The sequence below is a fragment of the Budorcas taxicolor genome, chromosome 1, assembly GCF_023091745.1.
Source record: "Budorcas taxicolor isolate Tak-1 chromosome 1, Takin1.1, whole genome shotgun sequence".
NCBI classification, from domain to species: Eukaryota; Metazoa; Chordata; class Mammalia; order Artiodactyla; family Bovidae; genus Budorcas; species Budorcas taxicolor.
This window is the reverse complement of record NC_068910.1, coordinates 196,564,067-196,591,006: the sequence shown is the minus strand read 5'-3', so window position 1 is coordinate 196,591,006 and position 26,940 is coordinate 196,564,067. Positions and strand designations below refer to the sequence as shown.

The 26,940-nt window shown below is 37.6% G+C and overlaps 1 protein-coding gene across 1 annotated transcript in view; it reads right to left on the bottom strand.

Annotated features, from left to right (window-relative positions):
• STAG1 (stromal antigen 1) overlaps positions 1-26,940 on the bottom strand; it is a 465,665-nt gene that overhangs the window by 324,597 nt on the left and 114,128 nt on the right. The window contains exons 2-3 of the mRNA XM_052642913.1: positions 7,487-7,598; positions 831-933 (exon numbers count right to left, since the gene is read on the bottom strand). Of these exons, the coding sequence (XP_052498873.1) occupies positions 831-933; positions 7,487-7,515 (132 nt within the window). The 5' untranslated portion in view covers positions 7,516-7,598. The remainder of the gene's footprint in view (positions 1-830; positions 934-7,486; positions 7,599-26,940) is intronic.

The window sequence follows — 26,940 nt, the reverse complement described above, 5'->3', positions numbered from 1 at the left end:
TACTGTCATCTTGCATTATGAGAATGATATTGGTTGTTGTTTAGTTGCTGTCATGGAGTGATGTTTTAAAAAAGAGAAGGGAAGCTCTTATCTTTTAGATACATTTTGAAATATTCAAAGATGGAATCCTATCTACAATGACCTTCAAAAATAACACAGGAAAGAAACATTGGCGATGACTTGATAACTGCTGTAACTTAGATTTATATGGAGAGTTTATTATACTATTATGATTTCCATAGAAAAAGGCTAAATTTTCCCATAAGAACTTTTATAAAACAAAATTTGAAAACTGCAATAACAAATGAGTATAAAATAATACAAGCCTTAACCCACTGATACCATTGATACTACGTCTCTAACAGTACTGCTTTCAATTAAATGACTGTGTACTCATATGACATAAAGATATGATACAGTAAGAATACTTAGAGCTTTCCTAAACTTCTCAATCATGTGTAAATAATATATTCTGAGACTGAACTCAAATACTACAAAAATACATAAAGAGCTCACAAGAAATCAGAGCTGCATCTAAAAATAAAAAGCAAGGAAATCATAACTACACCTCATTCCATGTCGATCATCTTCCCAATCCCTTCACGTGGACTACCATTTATTTATAAGAGAGGCATGGAAAGCAAAAAAGATACTATAATTAATTTTCTAACCACTGCTAAGGCTATTTATGAAGCAAAGTTTCCAAGACATTCTAATGTGTCAGTGAGATTTTATAAAGTATTAACAGTATTATAATTAACAAATAGCTCATATCAAGAACCTTTGCTTGGTAACCATTATAGAAACAAAGATGACAAGTATATACATACTGGAGGCCGGCCAGGTCGACCTCTTTTTCTTTTTCCTTTGACCTCTGTTTCTTCAAGTTCACTGCCAGCATCAGAATGGGCAGTAGTCTCATTAGTTGAATCTCTAGAAAATATGATACATTATTTTAGTGAACAAATTAATAAATACATACCTATTAATAATACAATGCAGCTCTACTCCTCTAGCTTTCTTACCTTTTATATAGGTGATTAGAAGTGGTTTATACTTTCAGGTTCAGAAAAGATCTTGAGCAAATTCAAAATATTACCCTCCCTGGTTAATATTACATAACAATGAATAAAATGATTTTCCAAACTGAGAAATACTGACAAGGAAATGAAACTGTGAAAATGGCAGCTACTATAGAAAATATAAATGCAAAGTACAACTGCAAAAGGCTAATTCTTCAATATAAAAAAAATAAAGGTTTGGGAGGAACTTTATTCATTTCATAATATAATGAAACTGTGTTAGTAAATGTTTAAGAATGGCACTTCAAAAAATTTATGCACATAAATTATTAGAAACGGTACCAATATAAAGGAAGTAGAGCACACAAATTACAAGCGATAATAAAAATGCACAATATTCTTTATCATAAATTCTATCTAGTTCAGTTGAGTCGCTCAGTCGGATCCAACTACTTGCAACACCATGACCCCAGCACGCCAGGCCTCCCTGACCATCACCACCTCCCAGAATCTACCCAAACCCATGTCCATTGAGTCGGTGATGCCATCCAACTACCTCATCCTCTGTCGTCCCCTTCTCCTTCTGCCCTCATCTTTCCCAGCATCAGGGTCTTTTCAAATGAGTCAGCTCTTCGCATCAGGTGGTCAAAGTACTGGAGTTTCAGCTTCAATATCAGCCTTTCCAATAAACACGAGGACTGATTTCCCTTAGAATGGACTGGCTGGATCTCCATGCAGTCCAAGGGACTCTCAGGAATCTTCTCCAACACCACAGTTCAAAAGCATCAATTCTTCGGCGCTCAGCTTTCTTTATCGTCCAACTCTCACATCCATACATGACTACTAGAAAAACCATAGCCTTGACTAGACGGACCTTTGTTGGCAAAGTAAGGTCTCTGCTTTTGAATATACTATCTAGGTTGGTCATAACTTTCCTTCCAAGGAGTAAGCGTCTTTTAATTTCATGGCTGTTGTCACCATCTGCAGTGATTTTGGAGCCCAAAAATCAGAGGTTTCTCCATCTATTTCCCATGAAGTGATGGGACAAGATGCCATGATCTTCGTTTTCTGAATGTTGAGCTTTAAGCCAGCTTTTTCACTCTCCTCTTTCACTTTCATCAAGAGGCTTTTTAGTTCCTCTTCACTTTCTGCCATAAGGGTGGTATCATCTGCATATCTGAGGTTATCGATAACCTGGCAATCTTGATTCCAGTTTGTGCTTCTTCCAGCCCAGCATTTCTCATGATGTACTCTGCATAGAAGTTAAATAAGCAGGGTGACAATATACAGCCTTGACATACTCCTTTTCCTATTTGGAACCAGTCTGTTGTTCCATATCCAGTTCTAACTGTTGCTTCCTGACCTGCATATAGGTTTCTCAAGAGGCAGGTCAGGTGGTCTGGTATTCCCATCTCTTAAAGAATTTTCCACAGTTTATTGTGATCCACACAGTCAAAGGCTTTGGCGTAGTCAATAAAGCAAAAATAGATGTTTTTCTGGAACTCTCTTGCTTTTTCCATGATCCAGCAGATGTTCGCAATTTGATCCCTGGTTCCTTTGCCTTTTCTAAAACCAGCTTGAACATCTTTAAGTTCACAGTTCACATACTGCTGAAGCCTGTCTTGGAGAATTCTAAGCATCTATCTAGTTTACAGATTCATATAAAATGATGTTGATAATTTTGTGAAACTCTTGTATCCCTAGCTAACCTATGGTTTCAACTGATGAGCGAACAGGCTTTTGACATGAAAGATAGTTGCTACCTTTGTACACTTTAATGAACAGAATGCAAAAGAAATGACAAAGCCATCTGTTGTAACTTCACTCATTAGTCAATGTTGTGAGCATCTTTTCTACTGAACTGCATATGTAATAGTTTTCAAACACTAGAAGGATATGTCATCAAATTTTTGTGGTGTCATAATATAATGACTAAAGACCTGTTAGATCTTTAAGTTTAATCTGCATTATTAACAATTTCTCCATCATTTTATTGTGTCCACAAACAATGAAACAATTCACTGAGTCCTGATTTATAGTGTTTGCTGACTTTCATAAAGTGAATACTCTTAACACAACCAAATTCAAACTAGCAAAGTGACATCACCAAATACAGAGTTGAGAAGTAATTAACAATAGTAGTACACTACTACAAAGTATTTCCACCATACATGGAAGAGGTGTAAATAAAAACCTAATAGTAAGATGTAAGCATAGAAAATAGTAAGATATAAAATAATTAGGAAGTGATGAGTTTTGAAAATTTACTGTTATTTTTAATAGGATTTATTTAATTTTAAGCTTGCATAATTTAACTTTCCATAATAGCTATGTTATATATGGGCTTCCCAGGGCCACCAGTGGTAAAGAATCTGCCTGCAATGCAGGAAACATAAGAGACACAGGTTTTATTCCTGGGTAGGGAAGACACCCTGGAGGAGGGCATGGCAACCCACTCCAGTCTTCAGGCCTGGAGAATCCCATGGACTGAGCAGTCTGGAAGGCCACAGAGATCCATAGGGTCACAAAGAGTCGGATACAACTGAAGCAACTTAGCACATACACATGCATGCATGTTATATTTAACAAGGTCACAAAATTTCTGGAATTTAATTTTCAGCTCTCTAGGCCAATACAGACTGGCCCTAGCATGGCATTAAAAATGCATGGATAATATTAACAAAAATATCTTCACTGAATTCTATATTACTAGCTGCATCTATATAAAACTGCAAGTAAGAGGAAGGGTACAAAGCAAATGGTAAACTCAATTCACAACTTAATATTTCTGAAACTGCTCCATTGATGGCTCTTAGCTCCACTCTCTTTGTTTTGATCCCTTAAAGCTCATCTCATTAGTATCTGCTCTTTTCCCTTTAAACTAACCTCTCTTGGAGAGCTCATCCAATTCATGTGGAACTTTTATGCAACTTTTATGCAAATGACTTCAGTATATTATCACTACAACTATCTGTAATTCAAGATTTTCAACTGCATGTGTAACACTTCTTTGCATACCACTGCAAATTCACCAAATAACACACATAAAATTAAGTTCAATTATGACTTATTTCTAGTTGTCTACTCAAAGCAGTATCACTAAATAACTAATTTATTAATACCTAAATTTGCACTGTTTTATAAACTTATTATTGTCACCATTATCCTGTCATACTCATAATCACATTAGTCCTTCTCTTAGGCCATCAGTTAAAAATCTTCCTGAATCGTCCTCTATATACTAATTCTGTCTCCCATTCTTTTTATGATTACTACCATAACCACTTTTTGAATTAATTGCAACCTATCTCTCTGCTTCTAACATTTCCCTGTCCAAGCAACTCTACACACTACTATCACTAATATTCTCATATCACATTCCTTCTTTGTTTGCAAACCTTCAAAGGCAATTTGGTATTTAAAACTATAAATAATACTGATTTAGTCCAAGGGTCAGCAAACATTTTCTTTAACAGCTATACAGTAAATATTTTAGGCTGAATGGTATGAAGTTCTCTGTATCTGATACTCAACTTGTGGACCATAGCATGAATATGGCCATTCATAATACGTAAGCAAATGGATATTGCTGTGGTCCAATAATATTTATAAAAACAGGTTTCTGAAACAGTATCAGTAGTCTTTCAATCACTGATTTAATTAAGAATAAAAAATCATACTGCTTTTTCTCCTCACTATAATCCAAATAGACCATTTAGTATATACTGTCTGCCAGTTTATAGACATTACCAATGCACAAACCTTATTAAGACAACATATTGATGTCTCAGTTTTACAGATGAGGAAATGAAAGATCTTAAAACCTTAGATCTCAAGGTAAAAGTGAATTCTCTATCTCCATGGCAGGATAGCAGAATGCAAATATTATGTTTAGTATTTCTCTTATGTGGACAGAATACACTAGTACTTTTGACGCTTATAGAAATCTCCAGGCAACTACAAAAGCAAATTTGTTACAAGGATACAAAATGTGTCCCATTAGTGAAATTAATTTATCCTTCAGCAATAGTTCACTGACAACAGAAAAAAGTACAATTGCTTTTTAATTCTTCACACTTCAGACAGCTTAAAAGATGAAAGCTATTACCAACAAACAACATACTTCGATCCGTTTACGTATTTTTTATTTATTAGAATACATGATATATAAATATGTTTTTTAATTTCAAACAAGATATAAGAATACAAGGAAGAGTTTCACTTCACTATACCCTAACTCTGAATTTCAATCTGCAGAACAAGATTATTAAGTTTTATCAATACTGTCATAAATATTTATGTTCTGGCATATATATACATAAATACAAAGCAATGTCTACATTTTAATTTTTTAAACTTAAATTAGTAGAAATTTTCCTACAAATACAAAGAATTCCTAAATGCTACTCTATAATATGTTCCCAATCTGTGAGTAAGTACTTGGACTGTCTCCAGTCTTTAACTACTACAAACAGAGGTGAAACAACTATCCTTCCACCTTAACTCTTATTATACATCAACAAATACCTCTCTAGAACAGACACAGAAAGATGGTTCAAGGGCTATGCAAATTCAAACGTCAACCAAACTGCTCTACCAAAAAGCCTGCAAATGACTACTGGACATAAATAAAGAGAATAGAAAAATCATATTCAACCTTATAAAGTCATTTAATTCTCTGAAAACTCTCTAAATTCTGTCTTACTCTCTCCATTTTCACTGTAATCATTTTAGTTCAAGTTGTTATCATCTCTGGCCTGGACACTGCAACACCTTTCTCCTAGTAAGACTCCTTGTTTCTTCTGTTGCCTTTTCCAATCAAATCACTATAATATGTACTAAGAATGATTTTCAAAGCATATATCTTATTCTATCTCTCTCATGATTAAAACTCTATGATGACTTTCTTCTACTGCCAGGGGAAAACAACCTCAAAAATTTTAATTTAAGACTTAGTAGGTCCTATACAATACAGCCCTATTCTACTTGCAAGCCATATCTCACCCCACTCTCCATCTTTAATCCTGGGGGTGGGGGGGGGGGGGGGTGGGGGGAATCACAGCTTTATTTCAGTCACTCAAACACACTGTGATTCAGCCTATCATGATTCCTCCTAACTCCCTACACTTCTTCCTTAGAAAAGTAGACTAACTCAAGGCATGTATTAAAATTCTAATAAAATCCTCTAGCTTACTTTCAAACCACCAATGGCAGTTTAAATCCATATGTTGGTGATTATTTGATTAATATCTATCTATATAAGCGTCATGGCAGCAAGGACAAGGGAAGTTTTTCCCACTTGATATTTCTCCTCAAAGCCTAGCATAGCTCTACTATTGGAATAAATAATATGTTGTAATTGGCAATATTTAATAATGTTTAATGAATAGTAAAGCCTGCCGGGTGGCTCAGACAGTAAAGAATCTACCGACAATGTAAGAGACCAGGGTTTGATCCCTGGGTCAGGAAGATCCCCTGGAGAAGGGAATGGCTGGCCACTCCAGTATTCTTGCCTGTAGAATCCCCTAGAAAGAGGAGCCTGGAGAGTTACAGAGTCGGAGAGAACTCAACGACTAACACTTTCATATTTAGACAAATGAGTAGGGTAGGTATTGATGGCTTTTAGCATGTAAAGTAATTTGGATAGCATTCTGCCTTAAAACTCTACAGGAAAAAAGGAAGGACAGGAGACCAACTGGAAGGAGACTACAGTTTCTTAGAAAAGACACATATAAATGTTCTGGAACTATAAAAATATATAAATAATTATGTAAACTGTTGGTCACTTTCATTATATCTAAACTGCTGTTATCATACATGGTCAGAGTATATAGATTCCTACATTGAAGCTGAATGAAACCTATAAAGGGCAAAGAATTTGCCATTACATGATCACATTTCCCAGAGAATAAAAAACAAGATCAAATTCTAGATGTGTCCTGTAACTCCAAAAAATCTAATTAGATGCCATTAGAAATGCCAGGAAGGACTCATCAATTACAATCTCAATCTCAGGGAAAAGAAGTTCTGGCATGGGGTGAGAGGGTGATATGGGATAGAGGTCTACAAATTCTTGTCTATATAGTCAAACAAAATACTTCTGTTTGCAGGTTAATTTTTTCTCTAGCACATAAACAATTCTGCAAAGGAGTCAGTGTGATTTTGTTTCATTAACACTTTATTTACAGAAGAGGTTGGCAAGTCAAACCAGCCCATGGTCATAGTTTCTGCTGAATCCTAAAATAAGACAGTAACTTTTTTGTTCAGTAACTTGGACATTACATACTGACATTATAATGCAAAGGCTATAGATGGATATAATAATCATACCCTCTTAATAGTTCTTTTACTTCAAACATATTGCCCAACTATCAAAGAACACATTTCATGTCTCATTAATAAAAGTATTTTGATACAGAAAAGTGTGACATGCATTTAAAAAAATGAAAAGCTGTAATACTTACTGTAACACTGGTAACTCTGAAGTAATCATTGCTGCAAAGATCTTTCCACAATGCAGCAAAATAATCAAGTGCTGTACAACTCAAAACTTTCAAAATAACCTCAAAGGTAATCCTGTTAATTAAAACAGAAAGAAAGAAATTATTTTCCCAGTTTACTGATGTATAGTTGACAAACTATAAGATAGTTACAGCAAGATGATTTGAAATATGGACACACAGTGAAGGGCTTCCCTCACTGAGTTAATTAATACATCCACCATCTCACATATCTTCCTTTTTTTTTGGCCCAAACATTTAATATATTCTACTCTCTTAGCAAATTTCAATTATACAAGAAAGTATTATCAACTACTGTCACCTTATTATACATTAGATCTTCAGACTATATTCATTTAGAACAAGGTTTGTACCCTTTCACCAATCGCTCCTTATTTCCACCACTTGCCCTTGGCAACTACTTTTTCCACTACTTTTTCCATGAATCTTCCCACTCTATAGATATCACATATAAGTGATTTCAGGTGATATTTGCCTTTCTCTGTGGTGCTAATTTCATTAGTATAATACCCTCCAGGCTGATCCAAGTTGTCTAATGATCAGTTGTTTTTTTGTTTTTTTTTAAAGACTGAGTAATATTCCACCGTGTATACACAGAGACAACCAGGTTTTCACTATTCATTAAGACCATGGACACATAAAGCTGTTTCCATATTTCAATTATAGTAAATAATGCTGCTGTAGTTCAGTTCACTTCAGTTGCTCAGTCGTGTCTGACTCTTTGCGACCCCATGAACCACAGCACGCCAGGCCTCCCTGTCCATCACCAACTCTCGGAGTCTACCCAAACCCATGTCCATCGAGTCGGTGATGCTATCCAACTATCTCATCCTCTGTCGTCCCCTTCTCCTGCTCTCAATCTTTCCCAGCATCAGGGTCTTTTCAAATGAGTCAGCTCTTCGCATTAGGTGGCCAGAGTATTGGAGTTTCAGCTTCAGCATCAGTCCTTCCAATGAACACTGAGGACTGATCTCCTTTAGGATGGACTGGTTGGATCTCTTTCCAGTCCAAGGGACTCTCAAGAGTCTTCTCCAACACCACAGTTCAAAAGCACCAATTCTTCAGTGATAAGCTTTCTTTATAGTCAAACTCTCACATCCATACATGACTACTGGGAAAACCATACCCTTGACTAGACGGACCTTTGTTGGCAAAGAAATGTCTCTGCTTTTTAATATGCATGGCCGAGAGGAGCTACCCCACATCCGAGGTCAGGGGCGGCAGCCGAGAGGAGCTACCCAACGCCCAAGGTCAGGGGCAGGGGCTGGGAGGAGCTATCCCATGTCCAAGGTAAGGAGTGGCGGCTGCGCTTTGCTGGAGCAGCCATGAAGAGATTCCCCACGTCCAAGGTAAGAGAAAACCAAGTAAGACGGTAGGCACTGAGAGAGGGCATCAGAGGGCAGACAGACTGAAACCACAATCACAGACAACCAGCCAATCTGATCACATGGACCACAGCCTTGTCTAACTCAATGAAACTAAGCCATGCCCTGTGGGGCCACCCAAGACGAGTGGGTCATGGTGGAGAGGTCTGACAGAATGTGGTCCACTGGAGAAGGGAATGGCAAACCACTTCAGTATTCTTGCCTCGAGAACCCCATGAACAGTATGAAATGGCAAAAAGATAGGATACTGAAAGAGGAACTCCCCAGGTTGGTAGGTGCCCAATATGCTACTGGAGATCAGTAGAGAAATAACTCCAGAAAGAATGAAAGGATGGAGCCAAAGCAAAAACACCACCCAGTTGTGAATGGGACTGGGGATAGAAGCAAGGTTCGATGCTGCAAAGAGCAATACTGCATAGGAACTTGGAATGTTAGGTCCATGAATCAAGGCAAACTGGAATGCTGCTGTAAGCATGGCATAAATACATCTATATGTTTGGGATAATGATTTCATTTATTGTGGATATATACTGAGAAGTGGGATTGCTATATAATATTATATATATAATACAACAGTCTTATTTTTAATTATTTGTTTTCTAGAGATTGTACCAAATTACATTTCTACCAACAGTGAACAAGTTTTCTGTTCTGTCCGTATCTTCAACGAGAATATCTCTCATCTTTTTGATCAAAGACATCCTCAAATAGGTGTGAGGGAAGACCTCATTAGGGCTCTGATTTTCAATTCCCTGAAGATTAGTGATGTTGAGTACCTGTTCATGTAGATTTTGGTTATCTGTGTATATTCTTCTGAAAAATGTCTATTTGCTGCTGCTGCTGCTAAACTGCTTCAGTCGTGTCTGACTCTGTGCGACCCCATAGACAGCAGCCCACCAGGCTCCCCCATCCCTGGGATTCTCCAGGCAAGAACACTGGAGTGGGTTGCCATTTCCTTCTCCAATGCATGAAAGTGAAAAGTGAAAGTGAAGTTGCTCAGTCGTGTCTGACTCTTCGTGACCCCATGGACTGCAGCCTACCAGGCTCCCCCATCCATGGGATTTTCCAGGCCCAAGAGTACTGGAGTGGATTGCCATTGCCAAATGTCTATTTAGGTCCTCTGAAAATTACTTTAGAAAAAAATGAATATGCCAGAATACATAGACTACAATCAACAGTACTACCAACTACCAGTACTACCAACAATCACACTCCTTTGTATTTACCCAAATGAACTGAAAATTCATTATTACTTAACACTTAAAAGTAATGAGCTATCAAACCAGGAAAGGACACGGAGGAAGCTCAAATAAATATTACTAACTAAAAGAAACCAATGTGAAACAGTTACACCCTATATGATTTGAATGACATGACATTCTGGAAAAGGTCAAACTATGAGGACAGTAAAAATATCAGGGGTGGCCAAACGTTATGTGATAGCAAAGATGAACAAGTGAGACCAAAAGATTTTTAGGGCACAGACTCTATTTTGTATGATACTAGAATCATGGATACATCTAAACTGTACATTTAAAACAAAACCCATAGAATATATAACACAAAGAGTGAACCCTATTGTAAACTACAAACACTGGGTGATAATGACATTGTCAACATAGGTTCACTGATTGTAACAGATGGATCACTGTGATATGGGATGTTAATAGTGGAAGAGGTTATATGTATGTGGGAACAGGAGTTATGGGGGATCTCTCTAACTTCTATTCAATTCTGCTGAGAACCTAAACCTTACCTTAAAACTAAAGTTTATTAAATAAAAAAAAAAAAAAGCAGAGTGAGACAAAACAGAGCATCCAAGACAGGCCATGGCACAATACCTAACAGAATAACACGTAACTAGAATTTAGAAGGAGAGAAAAACATCAAGGCAAAAACAAACATTTGAAGAGGTAGCAAACAGCTTTCCAAAAGTAATTTGAGATTTTAAAACACAGAAGAAAGATCAGAGAATTCCCACGAATATTCTAAAATATAAATATTGGTAAATATGAAGAAAATTCAAAAGGAAACAAAAGAAACATAATTCCTCATAAACACAGAAACAAACAAAAAATTCTGATCAGACTTCTCAGTAGAAACTATGCAAGCTGATTAAACAAGTCCATTCTAAAAGAAATCAGTCCTGAATATTCATTGGAAGGACTGATGCTGAAGCTGACGCTCCAATTCTTTGGCCACCTGATGCAAAGCCAACTCACTGGAAAAGACCCTGCTGCTGGGAAAGAGAGAAGGCAGGAGAAGGGGACAACACAGGATGAGATGGTTGGGTGGCATCACTGACTCAACAGACATGAGTCTGAGCAAACTCCAGGAGATGGTGAAGGACAGGGAAGCCTGGAGTGTTGGGGTCCATGGGATCAGTCACTCAGTTGTGTCTGACTCTTTGTGACCCTGTGGACTGCAGCACGCCAGGCTTCCCTGTCCATTACCAACTCAAACAATGTAAGCTGAAAAACAGGTAAGCAATGTTTGAAATGTGAAGTGGAAAAAATCATGAAAATCGAACTGTCAATCTTTCAACAACAAAAGAAAGAAATGATGTCATAGAAAATGGAAGACTAGGAAACCTCAAAAATTAGGCCCTCCAGTAAAGGAACTTTTGTTGTTTTTTAGTTATTAAGTTAAGTTCAACTTTTTGGGGACCCCATGAACTGTAGTCCACCAGGCTCCTCTGTCCATGGGATTTCCCAAGCAAGAATACTGAAGTGGGTTGCATTTCCTTCTCCAGGGAAGTCCTCCTGACCCAGGGATCAAACAGACATCTTCTATATTGGCAGGTGGATTCTTTACCATTGAACCACCAGGGAAGCCAGAAGCAACTCTTAGTTTGGCCAAAAATACAACAAAGCTCATCTCTTATGAACATCTGGAATCTAATGAAAGTTTATGATAAAGAGAGGAGTGCCTAAAAGTCGTCTATTACATTTGATAAGAGAGCACAGTAGTATTTTTGCTTACTCATATGCCATCTCCATAGCCCACAAGGACAGTAGACCAAGTTACTGGTGTGGCTTGCTAATGCCAAAGAGAACACCATGGACCCGTTCTCTAAAACTGTAGCAGAGTGTTTTGAAGAGCTTCCTTTTTCTTTTTTTGGAAAAACTATTATCTTTCAAAAGCATTTAAACAGTGATACAAGTAGCTGTCTGGGGCAAGAGAGTGGATTGTTTAAGCATAAAACAATCTAAAAAGCCTCAAACTTAAAAAGGGGGAGAAGAAAGATATTTGGGGAGAAAATACTTTAAAGGGATATCACATATGCAAGGAAATGGAGAGTATTACATGAATGCCCAGGGCTGGATGGATTCTTAGAGAAGAACTAAAGAGTACAGGCTTTCAATTCTAGGTGATCTTTGCTCTCCATGCAAGCACAAAGTGAACACTAAGGCAAAGCTGTAGGAAGCCTGCCTAATTTTTGAAGAAGTACCTCAGCTAATAGACAATCTGCAAAAAAAAAAAAAAAAAAAACAGAAAGTACTTGTTTCCATTAGCAAAAGAAATCTCGAAGATGACCGCTGAACAAGACAACAAAATTTGAGGACCCACACATGACAAAGAATACAGTCCTTACAAAAACAGGTTAGCAAAGCAAATAAAGAGATGACTGTAGCCCTTGAAAAGACAACAGTAAACCATGGGGAGGAGAGAAGAACCTACTGTCCAATGTTACAACACTGGACATATTGAAAATGTTCAGTTTTTTAATAATATCAAAAATTCAAAAGGCATACAAAAAAATATGAGATGAAGGCCCATTAACAGAAAAAAATTTTTTTTCACAGAAATCATGTCCATCTAAGCCCAGATATTGAACTTAGACTTCCAGAAGTAGATAAAGAGAGACAAGAAAGAATATCTGAAGATACATGGCAAAAACTTAACCTATTTTAAATACATAAATCTACACAATTAGTAAGATAAATGAACTCCAAGAAGGAGAAATTCAAAAGAGAATCAGACAGAGATATAGAGAATAAACTATTAATAGTAGTTACCAGTGGGAAAGGGTGAAGGGTGGTAACACAGGGATGGGGAGTGGGAGAAACAAACTACTGGGTGTAAGATACGTTTAAGCATTATTAAAAAACATGATGAATATTGCTAACACTTCATAATAACTAAATAGAAATTCATCTTTTTAAAGGCACACAGATACAAACTATAGTTGGCTCCTGAACAACAACAAGATTAAGGGAATTGACTTCCTGCACATTCAAAAACTTCATATGTAACTTCGCAGTTGGCTGGCCCATATCCATGATTCTGTATCAGTGCTCAACCAACCAGATTGTGAAGTACTTTAGTATTCACTGAAAAACATTTGTTTAACTAAGAGTGAACAAGTGCAGTTCAAACCTACTTGATTCAGAAGTCAACTGTACAGTCAAACTGTAAAAGCCAGTTTAATGAAAGAATCTTAAACAAAGAACAAAAACAAACAAGCTGACCACATACAAGTAATCCACAGAATCCACAATAAGACTAACATTCAATTTCTCATTAAATACGGAAGCCAGAAAGCATTAGAATGACATATCTAAAATGCTAAAAGAAAACTATCAAAACAAGAATTCTATACCCAGCAAACTATCACTCAAGAATGACAGAGAAACGAAGACATTCCCAGAAAAATAAAAACTGAAGAAGCTTGTTGCTAGACCTGCAATGCCCTACAAGAAATAATAAAGGAAGTCCCTTATGCAGAAATGAAAGAACAATAAACAGTAACTTGAAGCCACACACAAAAAAAAACAGAAAACACTGGAAAAATGAACTAAAAGGCAAATACAAAAGCCAACATCATTTATTTTGGGTTTGTAATTCCCATATTTGTTTCCTTTATAATTTAAAAGAAAAATAATAAAATAGTATTTATATGGCTATGTTAATGAATACACAATGTATAAAGATATAGTTAACTTTCTAATTGAAGTATAATTGATTTACAACACCATGTTTGTTTCAGGTATACAGCAAAGTGACTCAATTATACCATTTTATCAGATTATTTTCTGTAATAGGTAAGATATTATAGCTTTGTAGTAGAGTCTGAAGTTTGAAAGGGCTATGCTTTGTTCTTTTTCCTCAGGATTGCTTCAGCAATTCTGGGTCTTTTGCAGTTCCATATAAATTTTAGGACAACTTTTTCTAGTTTTATGAAAACTGCCATGGATATTTTGATGTAAGTTGCATTAAATCTGTAGATTGCTTTGTCCAAAATGTATGGACATTTTAACACTATAAATTCTTCCAATCCAAGATTATGGAATATCTAATTCTTTGAATGAAAATATATAACAATAATATAAGTGAGGGATGGGGACAGAAACAAGATTTTATAAGTTATTACAAGTATACCTCATTTTATTGCACTTTGATGATACTGCATTTTTTTTAAACTAATTTAAGGTTTTGTGGAAACCCTGAGGGTCTATCACCCCTACTCTTCCAACAGCAGTTGCTACATCTCTGTGTCACATTTTGCTGATTCTCACAATACTTCAAACTTTTGATTAACATCATGTGTTATGGTGATTTGTGATCACCAAGGTTACTATCATAATTGTTTTCAGGTGCTGTGAATGACACCCACATAAGCCAAAGAACATAGTCAATGAATACTGTCTATATTATGACTGCTCCACTGAACAGCCTCCTCTGTCTCTCTCTCCCTCTCTGCAGAATTATTCCTTGATATGTAATAATACTGAAATTAGGCCAATTAATAAACCTACAAGAGCCACTATGTGTTCGACTCAAAGGAAGAATTGTATGTCTCTCACTTTCAATCAAAACCTAGTTGTGATTAAGCTTAATGAAGAAGGAATGCTGAAAGTTCAGAGTGATCAAAAGCAAGGTCTCTTGCACCAAGCAGTCAAATTGTGAATTCAAAGAAAAGTTCTTGAAGAAAACTGAAAATGCTATCTAGAAAACACAAGAATGATGAGGAAACAAAACAGCCTACTGGTGATAAAAAGTCTTAGTGATCTCGATAAAAGATCAAATCAGTTACAACTTTCTCTTAAGCCAAGTCTAATCCAAAAAAGGCCCTAACTCTCTTAATTCTATAAAGGCTAAGAGAACTGAAGAAGCTGCAATAGGAAAGTCTGAAGCTAGCAGAGATTAGTACAGGACACTTAAGGAAAGAAGCTGTCTCCTTAACATAAAAGTGCAAGGTAAAGCAGCAAATGCTGACACAGAAGTTGCACCAAATTAACTAGAAGATCTAGTTAAAATAATTAACGTATTTACACTAAACTGGACTTCAAAGTCAAACTCCCTGGGGTTTCTCAGTCCCTTGGCCAGATCCCGAGGTGGAGAAATCTGTTGTGGGGCCTAGAACATTCACAACAGTGCAAGAACTTCTTTGGGATAATTGTTCTCCGGTTTCTGGGTGGCCTGCTCTGTGGCTCTGCAGTGGGGATAACGGCAATCTCCTCCAGGAGGACTTATGCCACTTGCCGCACTTCCCAGAATTATCCCAGCAGCTGGCTGCTTCTGACACATGCCTCCACAAAAGACATTCAAACACAGAAAGGCAGGTCTGGCTCAGCTTCTTGTAGAGCTCACGGCTCCTTTTCCTGGTCCCGGGACACACAGGGTTTTGTTTGCACCCTCTGAGAGTCTCTGGATGGTATGAGGTTTGATTTTAAATGTGACTACACCCTCCTACCATCTTGTTGTGGCGTCCTTTGCCCTTGTACATGGGGTCTTTTTTTGGGGGGGTTCCAACATTCTCCTGTTGATGGTTGTTCAGCAACTAATACACAGAATGCCTGAAGAACTATGGATGGAGGCTCGAACATTCTACAGGAGCAGTGATCAAAACCATCACCAAGAAAAAGAAATGCAAAAAGGCAAAATGTTTGTCTGAGAAAGCCTTACAAATAGCTGAGAGGAGAAGAGAAGTAAAAGGCAAATGAGAAAAGGAAAGATATATCCATCAAAATACAGAGTTCCAAAGAACAGCAACAAAACATAAGAAAGCTTTCCTAAGTGATCAATGCAAATAAATACAGGAAAACAATATAGGAAACACTAAAAATCTCTTGAAGAAAATTAGAGATACCAAGGGAATATTTCATGCAAAGACAGGCACAACAAAGGAAAGAAACAGTATAGCTGTAACAGATGCAGAAGATATTAAAAAGATGGTGGCAAGAATACACAGAAGAACTATACAAAAAAAAAGTTCTTAATGATCTGGATAACCACAATGGTATGATCGATCACTCATCTGCAGCCAAACATCCTGCAGTGTGAAGTGGACCTTAAGAAGCATTACTACGAAAAAGACAGAATTCAAGAAGAACTACTGCAAATCCTAAAAGATGATGCTGTCAAAGTGCTACACTCAATATCCCAGCAAATTTGGAAAACTCAGCAGTGGCCACAGGACTTGAAAAGGATAGTTTTTATTCCAATCCCAAAAGAAGGCAATGTGAAAGAATGTTCAAACTACCAAACAACTGCATTCTTTTCACATGCTAGCAAATTAATGCTCAAAATCCTTCAAAGTAGCCTTCAACAATATTTGAACCAACAGCTTCCAGTATTTGAACCAAGAACTTCCAGATGTACAAGCTGGATTTAGAAAAGAGAGAGGAACAAGCGACTGAATTGCAAACATCCATTGCATCATAGAAAAAGCAAGAGAATTTCAGAAAAAAACATCTACTTGTGCTTCACTGACTACACCAAAGCCTTTGACTGTTTGGATCACAATAAACTGTGGAAAATTCTTAAAGAGATAGGAATACCAGACCACCTTCCTGCCTCCTGAGAAATCTATATGCAGGTCAAGAAGCAACAGTCAGAACCAGACATGAAACAACGGACTGGTTTCAAATTGGGAAAGGAGTATGTCAAGACTGTCTATTGTCACCCTGCTTATTTAACTTAATGCAAAGTACATCATGCAAAATGCCGGGCTGGATGATGCACAAGTTGGAATCAAGACTGCCAGGAGAAATATCAATAAACTCAGATATGCAGATGACACCACCCTTACAGCACAAGGCAAAGAGGAACTAAAGAGCCTCTTGATGAGTGTGAAAGGGAAGACTGATAAAACTGACTTAAAACTCAACATTCAAAAAACAAAAGATCATGGCATCTGGTCTCATCACAAATACATGGCAAATACATGGGGAAACAATGGAAACAGTGACAGACTTCACTTTCTTGGGCTCCAAAATCACTGCAGACAGTGACTGCAGCCATGAAATTAAGAGGCTTGCTCCTTGGAAGAAAAGCTATGACAAACCTAGACAATATATTAAGAAGCAGAGACATCAGTCTGTCGACAAAAGCACATCTAGCCAAATATATAACTTTTCCAGTAGTCAAGTACAGATACGAGACCTAGACCATAAAGGCGGCTGTACACCAAAGAATTGATACTTTTGAACTGTGGTGCTAGAGAAGACTCTTGAGAGTCCCTTGAACAGCAAGGAGATCCAACCAGTCAATCCTAAGGGAAATCAACTCTGAATATTCATTGGAAGGACTGATGCTGAAGCTGATGCTCCAGTACTTTGGCCACCTATGGGAAGAGCAGACTCATTGAAAAAGACCCTGATGCTGGGAAAGATTGAAGGCAGGAGGAGAAGGGGATGACAGAGGATGAGATGGTTAGAATTCAATGCACATGAGTTTGAGCAAACTCCAGGAGATGGTGAAGGACAGGGAAGCCTGGTGTTCTGCAGTCCATGGGGTTGCAAAGACTCGGCCATGACCGAGTGACTGAACAACAAAACTAAAGTTTCTCAGTGTAGACAAAATAGTATTACACTGGAAGAAGATGTCATTGAGAACTTTCACAGGTATAAGGAGAAGTCAGTGCCTGGCTTCAAAGTTTCAAAAAAACAAGCACACTTTCCTGACAGGGTCTAATGCAACTAGTGACTTTAAATTGAAGCCAGTGTTCATTTACTATTCCAAAAATCACAGGGCCCTTAAGAATTACACTATTTTCTATTCTGTCTGTGCTACAGAAATGGAAAAACAAAGCCTGGTTGACAGTACATCTGTTTGCAACATTGTTTAGTAAATGCTTTAAGCCTACTCTAGAGATCTACTGCTCAGAAAAAAAAAAAAAAAGATTCAAATATTACTTACGGCTCGTTGACAATGTAACTGATCACCAAAGAGCTCTGCTAAAGATGCACATTGAGACATATGCCATTTTCACACCTCCTGACACAGAACCCATCCTACAGCCCACAAGGAGTTATTTCACTTTTCAAGTTTTATTAGTTAAGAAATACCTATTGTAAGATTGTACCTGTCATAGACAGTGATTTCTCTGATGAACCTGGATGAGGTCAGGTGAAAACCAGGAAAAGATTCAGGAAAAGATTCATTCATTCAAAATGGTATTTTCTAGATACAATTAGTGATGTTCATGATTCATGGAAAAGACCAAAATATCAACAAGAGTTTGCAAACAGTTGTTTTCAACCCTCACAGATGACTTTGAGGGATTCAAGTCTTCAGTGGGGGAAAGAACTGCTGGTGTAGTGAGTGAAATAGCCTGCATTGCTACAAATCTCATGATAAACACTAACAAATGAGATGCTTCTTGCATATGAACAAACAAAGTACTTTCTTGAGATGAAACCTGTAACTGCTGAAGATGCTGAGCAGATGTTGAAATGACAATAAAGAGTTTAGAATATTATGCAAACCTAGCTGATAAAGCAGTGGCAAGTTTGGGAGGGCTCACTCCAATTTTTTTTTAAGTTCTATTGTGGGTAAAATACTATCAAACAGCACTGCCTGTTACAGGGAAATCATTCATGAATGGAAGAGTCCCCCAGTGTGGCAAACTTCACCGTTGCCTTATTTTAAGAAACTGCCACAGTCACTCCATCCTTTGGAAACCACTACCCTAATTATTCAGCAACAATCAACATTGAGGCATGACCCTCCTTCAGCAAAAAGACTACAAATAGCTGAAGGCTGAGATGATGGCTAGCATGTCTTAGCAATAAAGTGTTTTTATATATGTAAATAAAGGTATGTATATCATTTAAGACATAGTGACACTGAAAACTTAACAAGCTATAGTTTAGACCAAACATAACTGGAAAACTGAAAAACTCAAGTAACTTTATTGTGCTATTTGCTTTGCTGTGGTGTTCTAGAAGTAAACCCGCAATATATTTGAGGTATGCCCAAATATATAAATAAAAAGTCAAGTTACTACTGTTTCAAACTAAATTGATATAAATATATCATGATCACCAGTATAATTTAAAATGAAATTTTTTTAAATGAAAAAGGTACACTAGAAGACCAAACACAAAGGAAGGCAGTGATGGAGACATTAAACAACAAAGAAGATCATGGCAGCAGTGTTTACAATAGCCGAACCACTGCTGTTCAGTTGCTAAGTTGTGTTCAACTTTGTGACCCCATGGACTGCAGAACGCCTGGCTTTCCTGTCCTCCACTATCTCTAGGAGTTTGCTCAAACTCATGTCCACTGAGTCATGATGCCATCCAACATCTCATTCTCTGTCGCTCCTTTTTCCTCCTGTCCTCAATCTTTCCCAGCATCAGGGTCTTTTCCATGAGTTGGCTCTTTGCATCAGGTGGTCAAAGTATTGGAACATCAGCATCAGTCCTTTCGATGAATATTTGGGTTTGATTTCCTGTAGGATAGATTGGTTTGATCTCCTTGCTGCCCAAGACTCTCAAGAGTCTTTTCCAGCACCATAATTATAAACCATCAATTCTTCAGCATTCAGCCTTCTTTATGGTCCAACTTTCACATCAATATATGACGACTGGAAAAACCACAGCTTTGACAATACAGGCCTTTGTCAGCAAAGTGATGTCTTTGCTTTTTAATATGCTGTCTAGGTTTGTCATAGCTTTCTTTATAAGGAGTAGGAGTTTTTTTAATTTTGTGGCTGTAGTCATGAAAATCACTACAAACTGTGGAAAATTATTCAAGAGATGGAATACCAGACCATCTTACCTGCCTCTTGAGAAATCTGTATGCAGGTCAGGAAGCAACAGAGAGAACTGGACATGGAACAACAGACTAGCTCCAAATAGGGAAAGGAGTACTTCAAGGCTGTATACAGTCACCATGCTTATTTAACTTCTATGCAGAGTACATTATGAGAAAACACTGGGCTGGAGGAAGCACAAGCTGGAATCCAGACTGCCAGGAAAAATATCAATAACCTCAGATATACAGATGATACCACCCTTATGGGAGAAAGTGAAGAAGAACTACAGAGTCTCTTGATGAAAGTGAAAGAGGAGAGTGAAAAAGTTGGCTTAAAACTCAACATTCTGAAAACTAAAATCATAGCATCTGGTCCCAGTACTTCATGGCAAACAGATGGGGAAACAGTGGTTGACTTTATTTTGGGGGGCTCCAAAATTACTGCAGATGGTGACTGTAGCCATGAAATTAAAAGATGCTTGCTCCTTGGAAGAAAAGTTATGACCAACCTAGACAGCATATTAAAAAGCAGAGATATTACTTTGCCAACAAAGGTCCGTCTAGTCAAAGCTATGGTTTTTGCACTAGTCACGTATGTTTGTGAGAGTTGGGCTATAAATATAAAGAAAGCTGAGCGCCGAAGAATTGATGTTTTTGAACTGTGGTGTTGGAGAAGACTCTTGAGAGTCCCTTGGACTGAAAGGAGATCCAACCAGTCCATCGTAAAAGAGACCAGTCCTGAATATTCACTGGAAGGACTGAGGCCGAGGCTAAAACCCCAATCCTTTGGCCACCTGATGTGAAGAACCTACTCACTGGAAAAGCCCCTGATGCTGGGAATGATTGAAGGCAGGCGGAGAAGCGGACTACAGAGGATGAGATGGTTGGATGGCATCACCAACTCAAAGGACATGAATTTGAGTAAACTCTGGAAGTTGGTGATGGACAGGGAGGCCTGGCATGCTGCAGTCCATGGGGTCGAAAAGAGGTGGACACGATTGAGCGACTGAGCTGAACTGGAAAAACCACACCTTTGACTATATGGACCTTTGTCAGCAAAGTGGTATCTCTGCTTTTTAATACACTGTCTAGGTTTGTCACAGCTTTCTTTATAAGGAGTAAGAGCTTTTCAATTTCATGGCTGCAGTCACTGTCCACAGTGATTTTGGAGCTCAGTGGAAAATGTCACTGTTTCCACTTTTTTCTCCACCTATTTGCAATGAAGTGATGGGACCAGATGCCGTGATCTTAGTCTTTTGCATGCCGAGTTTTAAGCCAGGTTTTTCACTCTCTTTTTTCACCCTCATCAAAAGGCCCTTTAGTTCTTCTCTGCTTTCTGCCATTAGAGTAGTTTCATCTGCATATCTAAGATTGCTGGTATTTTTCCTGGCAATCTTGATCCTGGCTTGTGATTCCTCCAGCCCTGAATTTCACATGATTACTCTGCATATAAGTTAAAAAAGCAGGGTGACAACATACAGCCTTGAGGTATTCCCTGCCCCATTTTGAACCAGCCATGACATGGAGGCAACCTAAATGTCCACTGATTGAGGAATGGATAAAGGAATGGATAAATATCACACACAGTGTAATATTACTAAGCCATTAAAAAGAATGAAATAACACCATTTGCAACAACATGGATGGACCTACAAAGTGTCATACTCAGTGAACTAAGTCACACAGAAATATTATATAACATCCCTTATATGTGGAATCTAAAAAGAAATGATACAAATGAACTAACTTACAAAACAGATACTCACAGACTTAGAGAACCAATTTCTCATTGCCAGGGTGGGGATGGGAGAAAGGGAGAATTACGGAGTTTGGCGTGGACATACAGCACAGTGCTGTATTTAAAATGCATAACCAACAAGGACCTACTGTACAGCACATGGGGCTCTACTCAATGTTATGTGCCAGCCTGGATGGGAGGGGAGTTTGGGGGAGAATGGAAACAGGTATATGTATGGCTAAGTCCCTTTGCTGTTCACCTGAAAATATCACACTATTGTTAATCAGCTACACCCCAATACAAAGTTAAAGAAAAATGAAGATACAAGACAAGCAGGAAAGAAAAAAAAAAGCAGTGTCAAAAGTCTTTCCTTATCAAGCATGCATGCTCACTCAGTTGTGTTGGACTCTTTGCAACCCCAGGGACTGTGGCCATAGTTGGTGATTTCAATACACCACTTTCCAAAAAAAAAAAAAAACAAGATCCACACATAAGATTAATAAGGCAATAAAGGACTTGAACAACAGACACCATAAATCAAACAGACCTAACAGACATGTAAGGAACACTACACCCAAAAACAGAATACCCCTTTTTCTCAAATGCACATACAACTTCTACAGCATAGCTGATTAGGCCACAAAAAAGTCCCAGCAAATTTTAAAAGCTTGAAATCATAGAAACTGTATTCCTAGAGCAGAAAGAAAAGGAAGTAGAAATCAGTAATAGGAGAGAAACTGGAAAATTTGCAAATATGTGGAAAATAAACAGCATACTCTTAAATTACTGAGTTAAAGAAGAAATGACAAATTAGAATACTATGAGAATAGTGAAAACAAAGACACTAATTGTCAAAATTTATGAGACACATTAAAAACAGTGCTCAGAGGAAAATATAACTGTAAACACCCACGTTAAAAAAAAACTGTGTCAATTCAATAACCTAACTCTCTACCTTAATGAAGAGCAAACTAAAACTGTGTGCGTGCTATGTCACTGCAGTCATGTCTGACTCTTTGCGACCCAATGGACTATAGTCCACCAGGCTCCTCTGTTCGTAAGATTTTACAGGCAAGACTACTGGAGTGGGTTACCATGCCCCGCTCCAGAGGATCTTCCTGACCCAGGCACCAACCTGCATCTCTCATGTCGCCTGCACTGGCTAGTAGATTCTAGCGCCACCTGGGAGGGCCAAATTAAACCTGAAGGCAGCAAAAGTTATGAAATAATAAAAATAAAAGGAGAAATAAACAAGAGTAGAGAAATAATAGAATATACAAGGCTAAAATTTGATTTTTTTAATGTATTTACTTTATTGACAAACTTTCAGACTCAGAAAGTAAAAAAGAGAGAAGATGCAAATAACCACACTCATAAATTAAAGCAGGAATATTCCTATCAACCTTACAGAGAAGTAGGTTCCTGCAGCAAGCCACTGCTGATCCATGCCTCCAACCTCTCCAACACTAGCAGTTCCCTCACCAGGGATCGAACCCATGGTCCTGGCAGTGGAAATGTGGAACTCTAACCACTGGACCACCAGACAAGTCCCTCTAATGGAACATTTTCATATCAAGTATTTCAAATTAATGAAGCTCTAACTTCATGAAAGTGTGTGCACTGTCCAAGTTGTCATCATGCACACGGCGTGTAGAACACTAAATGGAACTTAGCGTTGAACTGAACTGAACTCAGCCAGGAATTCAACCTACATGAACACTTGACATCAGGACCTCTACCTATCATTGAGCCTACAGGATCCCCACCCTGCCATCCTGGTCTGAGCCCCATGCCAACTGGCTCCTAAGCCCTGTGCAGCTGCTCTGGGTGAAGAGATACGAGCTCCTCCCACAGTTCCATGGCCTTTCTTCAGATGACCAAAGCAGACAAGCAGATGGTAGAATATCTGAGGAGGGACAGGATGTGCTGATATGATGCACATTCTCTGTCTGCCTCTGAGGACAAGTTGGGACCAGTAAGACCCAACCCTGGATAGGCCACTGATGCTGGAGACTGTGGCTTGGAGGCTTTGAATACTCCTAGGGGTTCTGCTCCTGACTGCTGAGGGGACCAGGTCTCCATTTAGGGAATACTAGGAACATTCAGGAAAGCTCTGCACTGGGGTTTTTCAAACTTTGGTGTGTATCAGAATTACCTGAAAGTCTTGTTGGAATACAACTGCTAGATCCCATCCCCAGGGTCTGATTCAGTAGGTATGGGGTGTAACTCAAGAATCTACATTTCTTTTTTTTTTTTAAACCACGCCATGCAGTTTGCTGCATGTGTTCCCTGACCAGGGATTGAACCCATGCCCTTGGCAGCGAAACCACAGAGTCCTAATCACTGGACTTTCAGGGAAATCCCAAGAATCTGCATTTCTAAATGTGCCCAGATGATACTGACATTGCTGGTGGGGAACCATACTTTGAGAACTATTGCTATAGAGCCTGCAAGTGTTTCCTAACAGGATCTGATTAAAGGAATTTTAAATTTATATATTTATTTATAAATCCCCACCTTTCTTAAATTTCTAGAATTAAAAACCTTACAGAAATAAAAAAGATTATAAGAGAATAGGAAAAAATTACATGCCAATAAACTGCATAACCTATACTGAATGGCTCAAGGAAAAATAAAAGATTAGAACAAACCTGTAACATTCAAAGAGAATCAGGTATCAAAACCTCCCAATAAAAAAATCCAGAATCAGATGGTTACACTAGTGAATTCTACAAGCAATTTAAATAAATAACACTGATCATTCTCAAAGTCTTCCTAAAAATATACAAGGAAGATTTCCTAACTCAATTTACGAAGCTAGCATTTCTTCTTTATAAAAGACAAAGACAGCAGCCCCTCCCAAAAAAAAACCCCTACAGAACAATTTCTCCTGTAAATATAAATGCAAACATTTTCAAACAGCAAACATACAACTACATATTAAACATAATATATACCATGGGCAAGGGGGGCTTACCCAAGAATGCCAAAGTTGTTCAACATTAGAAAATCAATGTAATAAGATACATTATTAGAAAGTAAAAAAGAACCACAAAATCATCTCAAATTAAGACAAAAAGTATTTCACAAAATCTCAAGGGACATCAAAGAGCCAAAACATTCCTTCATGATAAAAACATTCAAAAAACTAGGAAACTGAATGGACTCTCTTAATATAATAAAGGGCATTTATGAAAAACACGTAACTAATTTCATACTCTGTTGAACGACTAAAATAAAAGCTATCCCCCCTAAAATCAAGAAGTCAACAATGTCCATTTTTACCCTGGTTTTCAACAAATTAGTGTATGTTGAAGCAGAACAATTATGCAAGGAAGAGACATAAATCACATCCAAGTAGGAAAAGAAGTAAAACTACTCAGACATGACATAATCCTTTATATATAGAAAATCTTAAAGAATTGAAAATAGTCAAATACTAGTTGAAAATGGCATCACTTGACTCAATGGACAAGAGTTTGAGCAACCTCCTGGAGACAGCCAACAATAGGGAAGTCTGGTGGGCTGCAGCCCAAGGGGTCGCAAAAAGTTGGACACATCTAAGAGACTGAACAAGTTGAAAAAAACTTGTAGGTGGAAGAAAACATACAAAAATGAACTCTTTTTCAGAACTAATAAATTTAACAATGTAGGAGGATAAAAAAAATCAACCACAAAATACTGTTTTTATATACAGTGACAATTAGAAAAAATGAAAGGGAAGAAAATCACATTTATAGTTGCATTAGAATAAAGGAAACATTTTCAAAAGAAATTTAACCAAGGTAAAAGATTTGTTCACAGATGGGAAGACAATATTTTAAGGATGTCACTAGGTATTCAAAACAATCTACAGATTCAATACTGTGATTATGAAAATCTTAATTCTTTTATACGGAAAATCTCATCCAAAATTCTTATGGAATCTCATGGAAAGGACCTTTTAAAGCCAAAATGATCTTGGAAAGAGAGACCAGAGTTGGAAGTCTCACACTTCTAGAGTTCAAATTTCACCACAAAGTGACAGTAATCCAAACACTGTGATACAAGTATATAGACAAACATACAAACCAAAAGAAAGGCACTTCCAGAAATAAATCCTCACATATTTGGTCAAATGGATTCTGGCAAGCAAACCAAGATCATGCAAATAAGGGAAACACTGTCTTTTCAAAAAAACGGTGCTGGGAAAAATAAATATTCACATAAAGGAAAAAAAGGAATTGAACCCTGGTCTTACATCATACACAAAAATCAACTGAAAATGGATCAAACACCTAAGTGTAAAAAAATTATAAAACTTCTTAAAGAAACACTAGTGCAAAAGCATCATGACAGTAGATTTGGAAATGATTTCTTGGCTGTGACACCAAAAGCACAGGCAACGAAAGAAAAAATAAGATAGATTTCATCAAAATAAAACAAAACTTTTCTGCATCAAAGGACTTTATCAACAGAGTCAGAAGGCAACCAAAGGATAGTAAAGAAAATTTGCAAATCATTTATCTGGTAAGAATCTAGTATCCAGAATACAAAGATGACCCTTGAACAACACAGGGCTTATAAGGTTCAACCACCCATACACTTGAAAAATCACATATAACTTCACAGATGGCCCTCTATATCCACAGTTATGCAGATACAGATTCAACCAACTGTAGACCGTGTTTAGTACTATAGAATGCATTTATTGAAAAAATTCTATGTTTAAGTGGATTCACATAATTCATATTCATGCTGTTCAAGAGTCCACTGTAATGTCTTACTATCCAATTACACCAAAAGAGAAAAAAAAAAAACAATTAAAAAGAAATTGTCAGAACTTCTCTGGAGGTTCAGTGGTTGGCAGTCCTCCTGCCAATTCAGGGGACCTAGGTTCATCCCCAGGTCCTGGAAGATCTCACATGCCTTGGAGCGAATAGTCCTCTGCACCACAATTACTGAGTCTGTGATCTAGAGTCTGAGAGCTGCAACTACTACACTCGTGAATCTGAAGCCCATGCTCCACAACAAGACAAACCAGGATAATGAGAAGCCCAGGCACCACAACAAAGAGGAGCTTCAGCTCAGCACAATTAGAGAATGCTGGCTGCAGCACCAGGACCCACCACAACCAAAAATAAGTATTTTTTTAATGGTCAAAGGACTCAAAGAGACACTTCTCCAAAGAAGATATATTATTGGCCAATAAGCATATCAAGAGTTGAGGCTCAACTTGTTAGAGAAATGAACATCAAAACCACAATGCAACAATATTTTCCAGTTTTGAGGATGGCGATAATCACAAA